General features: G+C 44.3%; 2 protein-coding genes across 3 annotated transcripts in view; one reads left to right on the forward strand and one right to left on the reverse strand.

Annotated features, from left to right (window-relative positions):
• LOC8042675 (GDP-D-glucose phosphorylase 1) overlaps nt 1–462 on the forward strand; it is a 27,845-nt gene extending 27,383 nt beyond the window's left edge. The window contains exon 10 of the mRNA XM_029966740.4: nt 278–462. Within this exon, the coding sequence (XP_029822600.2) occupies nt 278–423 (146 nt within the window). The 3' untranslated portion in view covers nt 424–462. The remainder of the gene's footprint in view (nt 1–277) is intronic.
• Nucleotides 432–12,897, reverse strand: part of LOC8042669 (BRISC and BRCA1-A complex member 2) — a 29,605-nt gene continuing 17,139 nt past the window's right edge. Inside the window, exons 7-11 of one of the 2 annotated variants that reach the window (XM_040218127.2) lie at nt 7,340–7,439; nt 5,888–5,958; nt 5,689–5,771; nt 3,341–3,491; nt 432–720 (exon numbers count right to left, since the gene is read on the reverse strand). In XM_040218127.2, coding sequence (XP_040074061.1) covers nt 663–720; nt 3,341–3,491; nt 5,689–5,771; nt 5,888–5,958; nt 7,340–7,439 — 463 coding nt within the window. In that variant the 3' untranslated portion in view covers nt 432–662. The remainder of the gene's footprint in view (nt 721–3,340; nt 3,492–5,688; nt 5,772–5,887; nt 5,959–7,339; nt 7,440–12,897) is intronic. The other variant, XM_040503731.2, reaches the window with a different exon arrangement.

Raw genomic sequence — 12,897 nt, forward strand, 5'->3', positions numbered from 1 at the left:
GTTTACTATCTAATATTTTGTAATAACTCACTAATTTAAGGAATCCCCTGCCAGAACTTCAAAGTATAGTGAGCCTGCAGTAGAGTGAACGTTTTCCTTATGACCTAGTTGGCTTGGGTGACGTTTCACACGTCGGTTTAAGAACAAACATTCCATAAATACTACTTGCAAGAATATTTTTACAAGGTGAAATAACAGAGGCAACCAGATGACCAAATACAGTAATTAACTTCTTTTTCTAACAGATTGCCATTTACTTTTGTAACGCAACGTGCAGATGACGACGGTTTTCGCTCGGCCACCGAAGACTCTGTTGCAGCCGTGTTGAGGGACTTCTGTCACGAGACCTTTGTGAAAGTTCGGGCGAAGATGGCAAGTTTGGAAAAGGACAGTGAAGAAGCATCTATGGATCGCACCAGCTGAGCTGTACATCCGCATTAAATATTTTATTTCAACTCTGAAGCAAAAAGTTTCCGTCTTACACTTCAAAAATAATAAAATAACCAATTCATCTTAAACAACAGAAATTCTTCAGAGACAAGGTGATGTCTCCGCAAATCCCAGGATACTCCGATCCGGCGTGAGGAGCCCCTTTTCAAAAGGTCACGAAGGGACAGGTAAGACTGTCTCGTGCTTATTTGTAAAAACACTAGCGTACACCTTCAGCGGTTCTTGACAGAGCTGCTCTGAAAGTTGGGCACGTACTCCGTCACGAAGATTCTGCAAAAAGAAGCGAGAGAAATGCAGCATGAGTGAATCACAAGGGCAATGTGCGTCCGCTCCAAAAACTAGCCATTTCTGCCCAAGTGTTGTTTGCAGCAGGCAACAATTTTTGGAATTTCGAAGAAGTGGTGGCCCTATAAAAGACTTCTGAGATACCCAATACACGTTATTATATACGACGAGAATGTACCGGCGCCATCTATTGGGTAGCCCTGCAAACATACATATCTTTTTAGTATATTTTTGTCAATTGTTTGAACGATTCAGACAACGTTAGAAGCGACCGTTTCTCATAGATGGTGCATAGATTGGATCTCGCAAATACTGGAAACCTGTGGTCTACTTTCACCCAGTTTCAGGGCTAGCCGATAGTTTTCCAGTGTATTCTCCTCGTAAGCATTACAAGAAAATACAATGCACTCCAGCACACCAAAATGCACATTTTGTCAGCCAGCCGTAGCTGTTCCATGCACGCTCGACGACGCCATAACTCGTGCACAGAAGGCAGGCGGCAGTGCTCTGCATGTGCAAGGTGGCAGCGAGGTTGTGTCGTGGCAGCGGTGGCATAGCCAAATGGACCTTTTCCGAGAAGCGTTCTGCGCACGCGCGAGCGCCCGATGCCAAGCGGTGGAAGTCGGCACGAAAAAATCGAGGAAATTCGGAATGAGGCTGTAAATCGACGAGTAGAACACGTAATTGCAGCATATATATAATTGTGTTACACAAAAAAAGAAAGTGGACGGAAAGAAAAACACGACGTTTGGGTGGACGCTACGAATTTCCTTCTTTAAAGTCGCGCTAGACCTACCTCGTTGCATTGGGCACGCGACGCTGCTCAGAGAGCGAAGCAACTGGTAACGTAGCTCCCATTATCGATGGTAGCGCAGGTAGGTCACTTCCTTGATTTTTAGTTCGTGCAGCCACCGCCTGGTGCCGTCGGTATTTGGAAAAGGTTCATTGAGCTGGTGAGATGTTTCCAGATTTATCTGCAAGATCATGAGGCTTGTTGTATGGTAAAATAAGCCAGGTAAACGCCATTTTGGGAACAAATCAACTTTATATATCTCAACATACCTACAGCCTCAGTGAGTCCACTTAGTCCAGCGCGTTTTCAGTTTTCTTTATCCCGTCAGAAAAGTAGATTCTCTCGAAGGCCGTAAAATGTGCGGCGGCGACGACATCCTCAAATCAATTAAAATTTCTCCCCACTGAGCCATATTTTAAAGTTTTGGAAGTAGGAGGTTGCACGGGGCCTAGTCCGGAGAATAGGGTGGATGGGGAATCAATTCTAACGCCCATTTTTGCAATTTTGCCATTGCAACGATCGATTTGCAAAGACTGTGCGTGCCTCGGCGAAAGCTCTTTCTGCGTGCCAGTCTGCTCTTTCTAGCTCCTCTTCCAAACGGTCCATTAATATTGAATAATAGGCTCCCGTTATTGTTTTACCCTTTTCCAAGTAGCTGATCAGGATTATTCCTCATGTATCCCAGAATAACCATCACCTTCCCAGCCGATAAAACTACCTCCGCCTTCTTCGGTGCACTCTTACCGGTCACTGCTGCTTTGACTCGGGTATGTGGTGATAAATCCAACTTTCATCTATGGTCACGAATCGACGCAAAAAGTTGGGCGGACTGCAATAAAACATTACTCAAATCCTGCACTGAAATGTCCTTTCGCACGCGCGGTCTAGTCATCAGTTTCGGCACCATTTGCGCAACACATTTATTGTGCTGTTCAGTTGAGATGCCTACCGTCTGCTAGGGCCACTAGAGTGGATGAAATGAACGATTATTACAATAAAAAAATTCAACTTTCCTTAAGGTGAGTGTCGCTACTCTAATGCGTAGCTTACTGAGCAGCTCTAGTCTCGGCAATCTCGTCCAGAGGTGTTCAATGACAACACCGTGAACCTTTTCTATGATACCCGTCGTCGTGACCTCAACCGAGCATCCGAATCTTCTGTAGGGGTTATTGCGTCTTGCAACACCCACTTCTATGCATATCCACTCTCTTTACTCGATTGCAAAGAATGTGGTCACCGAAGCATGTAGGCAAGGAAACAGGTACCATTCAGCTATCGCAGTAACTATGGCTATAATAACAATGTTTTTCTCCAGCCCGGGGCGGGTGCCGGTCCCATGGCACTGCCCGGCCATATCTCGGCTGAGAGGCGAACTACACCGGTTAGATCTTGTCAGGCGATTTGATGACACCACGGAGTTTTTATAAAAGCTCTTGCCGTAAATCAGGCAGACGTCCGTAACGAGCCATAGAGACGCGTCGTAGATATTTTGCCACAACTGAAGTTGTCTCAATTATCCAACCAGGCATTGCCACCGGTAAGCGTCTGCACTTGCTGAATTTTCGAGCGAGACCACGAGCACCAGCCTCAACTTGTGCACGGTCGGACAATTTACCGACGCACGACTGCGAGCACAATAGTTCTACCTTTCTCCTTGCAGCGTAATCGAGCGAGACAAACGTCCGAAAATCTCCGCTTGCAGGCACATCAAATGCATCCTATTGGTAACTTTTCTCGCGCCCAAGCGTCGCCAGCCAGCGACGCAAACAAGCGTTACCGCCGGACACTGCCAACAAAGAAGGCGCTCCTCACCTAGCACGATCGGCCATTTCACCGGGGTCCCAGCGCGGACTGTACGGGTAGTCGGTGCACGTGATGGTGTAGGGCCAGCCCCCACTCGCATGGTACGCGGACTGGAACGTCAGCGAAGGCTTGTCGTGCGGGAACGATCTCGGGATCGAGACTGCGGCAAGGGGTGGAAGGGCCAGGTCTCTCGCACCATCGCACGTAGTAGTGCCAACATATGCGAGGTGTTTTGTTTTAGACAGATTTGTTTTAAAAAAAAGCGGCGAAAGCTGCACTATGCGGTCTGTGCTGGTGCTTTATATGGTGAGGGGGACATCATATAGGGGGCTAATCATCGCAATAAGTAGAATAATATAGCTAAAATTAGTTAATTTTTTCATTACTGAAAACAATGGTGCAGACGAGTTGCCACTCGTGTAATGGGTGCAATGCTGACGGTGCCAAAACGTGGGTGACAAGTGCCAGAAAAGCTGCACAGGCAGGTTTTTGCATAACTATCCTCGCGCCTGTCGTACAAGGGGTAACTTTAGCGCATCCCCACGCTTTTCAAGCACCCAAAACCTTTCTAAGAAATTTACACTTTCGGTACTTTTTCGATGACACTCAGCAAGTTGCTGATTGGAATTATGTTTTGACCTCCTGTAACTAGGGTTTCGTGTTTTTGGTATTTATTTTTCTTCAAATTCGGGGGTTATTTATCGGTGTTTATATTTTTCTCTTTGAATCGGTGTTTTCGGTGTCTAATTTCAATGCCGGAGAGAAATCGGCGTTTATTGTGCTGGTGTTGCAAAGCGACTGTATAATTACTAGAAAAAATATTATAATTTATAAGTTATAAATTATATTTTCTCCAGTAATGCTGGTGAAGATAAGAGAAGGGAACGGGGCAAGGAATGGGGTTTCGCTACAAAGGAACAGCCCTAGGGACAGTTCAGTACAGCTGTCCCGGGTCAACGAAAAAAAAAAAAAAAAAAAGAGGGTAAAATATTTTTTTGCATGATGCTGGCGTTTTTTTTTACTTTGAGGACAGTCTAAATTTGGGGGTTTTCGGTATTTACCGATTCAGAGAAAACCGCTTCGGTGGTTAATTTTCGGTGTTTATCGGTATATACGGAAAACACGAAACCCTACCTATAACTATATAACTAATTAAAAAAAATTAGTTAATTAATAGACTTATTGAGACAATTATTCCCCTATATTAGTGTGTCCGCCTGGCTGTACAACTTGTCTGCACAGACCACTTTAATGTACCTTTCACGGTTTTTATTACACCAATTCTAAAAGCTTGAAATAAAGCACCCTGTATAACGCTGCTTCTCCAAATTCAAGATAAGGTAACAAATCCAAAAGGGCACTTCGAACACATACAATTCCCTAGGGATAATGTCGACAGTGGCTGATGCAGGAGTGCAAGTGTGACGCAATAATTGGCGGGCTAAATCCCCAAGATTCGCCAATCTACTTTTAAAATATTTGTCTTATTAGCACCTCTAGAACATAGATTTGTACAGTGAGAAAAATAGGCCCTAGTGATTCTCAAGTTACTGAAAACTGAATTCTGCTTCATTCAAGTTGGCAAGTACCAATCATTCGAGTCTTCATTTTTTAAACACAAACTAGTATTTTCTCTTCTGCATTTTATAAGTGACGGAGACTAATTTGCACAAATACTGTGGTGAAGTCCTAAAACTTTTTCACAGCTTTTTGTAAAGAATGGAAGTGAGAGAATGTAGAACACAACAGCAGTATGGCAACAATTAGAAGATTATAATTAGACATTGAGAAAAAAGACAGCAGGTATATCTTCTAGGACTAAAACTGCCTGGTTCTAACATTTCATTTTATACTTATGAATCAAATAAATTTTATTTATTTTTCCAAAATATTTATATTGCATGTTCCTGGAGATCTCAGTTTGGTTATTATCCGTTCTGTTGCACCTAGAAGCCACATGAAGGATTCTAAAGAAAAGTATCTGATCAGAAATCAAGGGGCGACACATTTAGACCCACCGCTGAAAATTTGTGTTTCAGAAGTTTCCCCATTTAAATTTTTTTCGTGCGTGGGTTCAGCATTTATGCTCAACCCACGCACTGTAGGGAAGACATACCGAGGGGCAGTTAACCATGTGCTGACAGCCGAGCATTTGCACATTCCATTTCACACCGCCAAAACAATCGTTCATAGCAGACAATAAGTTTCTTTGACCACAGCTCGTGCTAATGACAGTATGCGATACCTTCTATGTTAACATAAACAGTTGTATGCAAACAACAAACGAGGTCTCATTTCTGGTAGTCTGCAATTAAGAAGTCACTGTAAGTCCGCTTTCTAAGCAAGGTTTGACTCACTGTTGAGGATGAAGAAGAAGTCGTCATGCTCAAAAAGGAATGAGATGCTCCCAAAGCCCTCAGAGTCAAACTCTATCAAGCTCCTGAAAAGAAAAGGTCAAACGAACTCTGTGAGCCCTGCAGCCCGAAAACAGGCAAAAAAAAAACTTCTCGCAACTTGAGGGAATGCTATCAATGAGGATTGATGCGAGACAAGTACCTTCCGAAGAGGCTCAGGAACGCCGAAATATACTCCTTCCGCTTTGCAAAGGATGTTGACACTTGCTCTACCTGAAAGTATGGAAGTTAAAATCACAATACGGTCGAGAACTGGGCTAGTCCTCATACTTGATATATGGTTTAAATGGCACAAAAAACACTGATGGAGGGGAAGAAGTAAGCAATGCGGGACAAGCGCTTGTCCCGTGTTGCTAGTTTTTTTTCCTCCCGCGTTTTTTGCACAGTTTACACCGTATCACGTATACTAGTTAAAATTACAAAATAATTCCACGCAGAAGTATGCAGTTGCACACCTTGCTTCTGTGATAGCAGCACATATTACGCAGGCACTTGTGAAAGCTACGATACTTTCTAAAAGTATGTACTAAAGTCTGCTGGCAGCTTGTTCCAGCTGTCAGTTGCCAACTTTAACAGGGGAGTCTGCAAAAAAATTAAGTGTATGACACGACTGCGAAAACCTTTGAGTTTGTGCTTGTGGTAAAATCCCGTACGGGCACACACCCAAAATTGAGAAATAAATGGTGAAAAACATGAGGTAGGCTATCTTTGGGGACGAGATGGCAAAACTTTATAAAAAATTAATGATAAACACAGACGCACCCGCTGCAAACCACGTGGCACGGGAACAGATACCGCAGATCGCGGACACTGAAAATTCGCGTTTTGCAACGCAATAAGCAAGCAGGAGTTTGCTACAAACTCCTGTGTCACAGAAAAAGATACCGCCGACTGCAAATGCAATAGATTTGTGTTTCACGGTGCAAAAAACCCAAACGGCAACAAACTTCGCGGATCGCTGACAAAAAATGCAGGAACTCACTACGAACTCGCATGTCACGGGAACCAATGCACGCGCAGATCGCGAACAAAGATGCAAGAACCCACTGCAAACTCGCTTGTCACACGTACCAACACCGCAGATTACGCGGTTGATGAGTGGGGAGTGGGAGACGATTCGTAATTTTTATGATAGGGATATTTAGCCAGAAAAAAGGGATGGCCGATCTCTAAGCTGAGGGCGCCGTTACGGAATCTTACGGCAGTCTCGAAAGAATTCAATGGGCTGCTTTTAGGAGGTTGAGTTTCGAGGGTTCATTACTCTACTATAGTAGGTGATAGGTTAAGAACCTAGGGGGTGCAAGGGAAGGGAAGGCTGGAGAGGAGGAAGCTGATGAAATGCTGGAGAAGAGGAAACATCCCCTTCTCTCCAGCATTCCACTTTCTCCCCAGCCTTCCTCTCCCTCGCCCAAGGCTCTTGACCTGTCACCAACTATAGGAAGTAAAGTTAGCAGCAAGATTGGTCGCCTTATAGAAGGTAGAGGTCACTTGGCACCTATTTAGAGTCGAATGCCACTCGTGTGAAGGGAGTAGTCTTTGAAAATACTAAATCTTACTGCCTTACCCTGTACCGGCTCAGTGTGGCATTTCTCACCTTGTTCTCAAGCAGCTGCTTGACGAGCGGCACATAGTCCATGAGGCAGCCATCTTTGCTGAAGGCAGGGATCTTTAAGGACATGGTGCCGCCCAGGCCCCTGAAAGAGGCATTGCAGTCATTCAAGAGGACAACAGCAGCATGTCAAATTGCAATACTGTCGTTGCTTGTGGACCGAGATAAACTTTGACTTCCACTGATACATTCATCTTTGTACCATTCTTTATTCATAAGTAAGATTCATGACCGTTTAGGAGCAGTCCAGCTTCTACATGTACCTGGATGTATGGATGTTAATGGCTATACCCTTTGTAACGGGCAAAAGCTTGCACCACCTAGACTAAGCCTAGAAAGACAAACACATGATTCCTCCCACCCTTCTAAGCCAATTTTCTCCCCCTGACTTTCACCAGGTAGTGTGGGATATCACCTGGATGACCTTCAAAGACATGGGCTGGGAGTTGCTGGATTTTATTCATTTATGCCTCAGCCAAATTTGCTGTACACTGCCCAAATGCTTGCAGCTTGTTAGAATTCCCTCGGCCTTCTCGTTTTTTTGTGTCCTGTACTCTGACATCGAACTGAAATTGGGCAGGATTTAGCATACTGTAAACGACTTAATTTTCACAAGGACCTAATTTCGCAAATCGCCTACAATTTGCGAAAAATAGGTCCTGCGAACAATTTTGGTAAAATGTAAACACATTGGAATCTATATTGAGATCCCACCACGTCGCAAAATCTAGAACCCATGATTTATTCCAAAACTTCAGCTTTGACTTAAATTGCAGCATAAATCGCTTTCATTTCAGAATAAATGTGCAGTAATTGCCACAGGGCATGCAGCAAACCTCTCAACCTCCTGTTATCGATAAAAAAGGATGGCATTTTGGATTGGAGTCACTCAATATCATATCACGTTCACAAAGATTTTCCAGAATTCATTCACACTCGTATCACAAATTTTTCCAAAATCAAAAATCACCATCAGTCATATCACAAAGTTCGTCTAGATTCAAAAATTCCTGCCACTCATATTATGTTCCTAATTTCTTACGTCGTGAACCAACTCGCCTGCATCGCCACCTTAAAAGGCCCATGAAACAAAGTTTGGGTTGGGATAAATCATTTTAGATTGGGATTTTAATAATAGCACATCGGTTCAGTGGGCCAAAAGAAAAAAGATAGAAAGTCAAAAGCCTGACTTTCAGTGCGAAAATTTGAAAACACAGCGGACTATTTCATGTTTCCTCCCCTTCGCAAGCTCTCTGCCTTTTCACTGTGATACATCCGCGGTCCCAAAAGCGCGTCACCGGGTCCAAACGCACGTCACACGAAACCGGACCTCACTTATTCCCTTCACCCCTAAGCTGACATTGTGGTGGAAGCTACGCGCTTGCCAGACCAACCAGCCGCCTCCCTTTCATCGCCTGACCTCATTTTCTGCGCGTGGGTATGCGTGAAGGAGCATGATCGCGTGGCAAGTCTGGCTGGCTCAACGAGCACGTAGCTTCCACAGCACTGTCAGCTTCGGGGTGAACGGGTTGGGGAAAGCAACTTTTGTCTGAATTTTGAGCGACGGGCTAATCTTCTAGGAGAAGAATGGATGCGTCCGGATTACACAAACGAGAGTCCGAGCAAGAGGGGACTCCCCCTTTCCGTCTTCTTGAACTGTTTGGTAGAATGCGCGATTTATGAGTTGAGGAGGAAAGTTAAACAGGAAAAAGTTGGAAAAGCGTTTCATGACCCCTTTAACTCATATTACCTCAGACTTTCATCATGAACAATATCATAGATATCATTGAAATCAGACTTTCAAATATCACCAAAATCAGACTTTCAAATATCACCGATATCACCAACTAAAAAATATCACGAAATATCACAGATTCACAAATATCAGATATTACCAACTCACTAAACATCACCGATATTACCGATACACAAATATAAGGAAATATCACAGACTTAAAAACATCACGAAATATGACGGACTCAGAAATATCACCGATGTCACCAACTTCTACGGTATGAAATATCACAGACTCATAAATATAACTGTTATCACCCACTCAGAAAGATCCTGCGGGTTCACCTCACGGTGCTGCTTGCTGTCATTCGGTCTGGTTTTGGTATGTGCCGTTCAAAGCTGAGCCGAAGTAGGGGCTGCCAGACTCAATGGCGCACTGCGGCTCCGTAACGACAGAGACGCCGCTTGTTTTGCTTTTCTTTGTTTAGCTTGAAGAGAGGTACTTTTCTTTCCAAGTATTATGTGGCCCTGCCAAGGGTAGGCAGTGTTTGAAAACATATTTTGCACGAAAATGGCAAACATTGGTGGTGTGCCTTGAGACGAGGGGAGGAAAGTGTGTAGGGTTGTAGGGTGAGGAGGGTGACTATGGCATTACAGCCAAACCCACTTATAACGATCCCACATATAACGACCTTTCGGTTATAACAACCAGCTAAGATTGGTCCAGATAAAAAGACCGTTCTTCAAAGCATCATACCGTTATAACGAACACAAAATTTGTTTTCGAAAAAAAAAAAAATAAGTGAAAAGAAAAAAAAAATTTAAAAAGTTACATTCTGGGCACAGCACTCTGGGAGACGCTCAAGGTCATTTCCACGATGGCGCGGCAGGGAAGGAAACACAACTACAAAAGTAAAAACGCCCTCCCGGGTCGCGTAATCTGCCGATTGTGCGTGCGCCGGAAGAAGAAAAGGAAAAGCAGGAAGTCAACCTCACGTCAAGGTGCGTTCGTTTATTCGATATTTGCAAACTCCAAACTCTGTATTTAACTCAAGAGAAGCTCAATGCTCGGTATAGGGTGGCTAGCCCCATCACCATCGTGACCGTTTGTTTACGTTCGCCATTTTGGTATCTGTATCATGCACCTACGGACTCGTGTCTGTCGGTTTAAGATTAAAAAAAGAAACAAAAAAAAAAAAAAATTGACCGCATATTTATGTGGTGAATGATGTTGATTGGGGCGAAGCTCTGGTGGTGCTGATGATACTGATTTTGTTCATAGGTGGTGCTGATTTTTTTTATTGCCCATAGGTAGTGCTGTGTTCTGGGTTACGTTTCGACTTCATTATTACTGCTTTATGGTCGGTGAAATGCAGAGCCAATAGTTCTTCTAGCTGATCAGCTTGGATCTGCTAGAAGCCGTGGGAACACATCTCCACCGCTTAAGTCAACGGTCCATGTCAGAAAGAGAATGTGTGGTATGGATCATGGTTATATAGGCAGTTGAGCATTTGACCGCAGTGCCCTCTCGTCTATAAACGTTGAGCCAATGCATGCAAAGTTTAACGCGATTACATACGCATTTGACCACAGCGCCTTCTCCTGTATAGACGTTGAGTGGCTACATGCAATGTTTCATCCATGACATCCCCAGCTCTTGAGTTACTACCACATCCCAGAGCCCCCTACCCGTCCCGCAGTTGTGGCTGAGTGGTTAAGGCAATAGACTAGAAATCCATTAGGGTCTCCCCGCACAAGTTCGAATCCTGTCGACTGAGCAAACATTTTTTCTTTTTTTAAGAAGACAGATGGGATGGCAATCGATATGAGGCCGGACGGACAAGGCTAGACCCTAAGGAGCTTCGCCCTTAAAACACTAGGAGGCTTTATTTAAATGAAAGGGCATCACCCTGGCAGAAAGAGGAGGAAAGGCCGAGTGGGCTAATGCGTCTCAGCTCGGAGCATGGAGAGAAAGCTTGCGCTGGGAACCTCCTGGGTTCGATCCCCACCCCCCCGCCCGTTTCGATCTGGATGAGTTTCATACTGGCGCGCGTTCGTGTAATCACTACCGCGTGATGCACGTTAAAAACCCCAAGTTAGTGGTTGTACTGCATTGGCTAAATTTCTCACCTACAGCTAAGAGACCGATTAGCTGTTGAGACGTATCTCCACCAAGGCTGCATAAACATACACAGCAAGCCAATTTTTTTTTTTTGGCAGAAAAAGGTAACAACAGGGCAGCACTTTTTAGATTCACCAAAATTCCCCGGCAGTTGCCGAACTCTCCAGGTTTGACAATAAAAGTCCAAATTTTTCAAGCCTGTCTAAATTTCGTAATAATTCTTCCTTTGTTCACTAAGACAATCTGATTTCTACATATTTTCTAAAACTCGTTTCTTGAAGTTCCTTCACGTTGAATAAATAAATAAATAAATAAATAAATACATGCTTTAGGTGCACCGCTAACCAATAATTCCTCAGGCTCTCCTAATTTTTGCTGACAATTTCCCAAGTTTCCCTGACAATTCCTGACATTCTTCCAACCTTCTTTGACAATTCCCCAGGTTCTCTGAATTTCCTACATTCTCCAGGTTCACCCAATTTTCCCTGACAATTTCGCAGGTCCTCCTAATTTTGCTTGAGAAGTTTCCGGGTTCTTTGATTTTCCCAGGCGATCTCCCCGTTCTCCTAATTTTTCTGACATTTCCCCAGGTTCCCCTGATTTTGTCTGACAATTATACAGTTTCTTCTCATTTTTCTTGGCAATCCCTGACAATTTTACGTATACGTGAAATCACTGGGGGATATTGTGCGCAGCTTGTCGGCACTATAGCCAGTCCTTCAACTTTTTGACTGGCTTCACAGACGAAGACAGAAACTGTCGCGCAAGTAATTTCATCCGCTTTACTTGTCCCAGCCAATCACAAAGAGGTTCTTCACCTGACAGGAAGTACAGTCCACAAACCCTTAGTTAGTACAAAGCTTTTCTGTCAAGATTGTGCTGGCGTATCCCTCGGAGCCATTCGTGATGCCGACGAGCTGATTGCCCCAGCGCCGCCTTGTCCTGGTTCCTAATGATTGCTGGAGTTCTAAAAGAAACAATACTGCTGGCCGTAGCTCCATTTTGTTGCCGACTTTTACGGCTGGAACAATTACTGTCGGTGCAACTGACCATTTTAATCCTTGAGTGAGCGGACAAACTATGGCGCGAACATGGCCCAAAGCACACATAACATAGCATAACATCGACGAACGCCTCCAACATGGATTCCGGCAGGCTCCGGCGAGATTTCCGAAACCAGAAGTAGCGTTGCATCATGGTCTTGTGCGAGAACCCTATATAATTCTTTTTTTTGTGTATCCCATTCGCTTTGTTATAACAAAAGTTTACAGTAGTTGCCTGCATTGCATTGCTACAATTTGTTTAGTCTTTTTTGTTTTATGTCTTTCCTGTCTTGGTGTTTATATAGACGTCTGCAAGCAGCCGTGCTTCGAGAGCTAGTCTGGCCACCGTGGATGAAAAACGATTTGCTTGGGCGCCGGTCTGGAAACCGTGGGTACGCCTCAGCAATGCTTGACTATCAGACGAGCTACCCACACAGGCAGCAAGATGGCGGCGCCCAGAGGCCGTACTTGCAAACGTCTATAGCGGGGGTGGCCAGGCTGACCTGGCCTAAGAGCCACAAACAAAACCATGAAACTTCCAAGAGCGCGCGGGGGGCAAACTTTTGTCTGGAGCCATAAACGAAACTCGAACTACTTTTAATCTATCTGAGTTAAAATCCAACTGTACGTAAGGTAGCAATAG

This window comes from Ixodes scapularis, unplaced genomic scaffold, assembly GCF_016920785.2.
Source record: "Ixodes scapularis isolate PalLabHiFi unplaced genomic scaffold, ASM1692078v2 PGA_scaffold10__122_contigs__length_95168666, whole genome shotgun sequence".
NCBI classification, from domain to species: Eukaryota; Metazoa; Arthropoda; class Arachnida; order Ixodida; family Ixodidae; genus Ixodes; species Ixodes scapularis.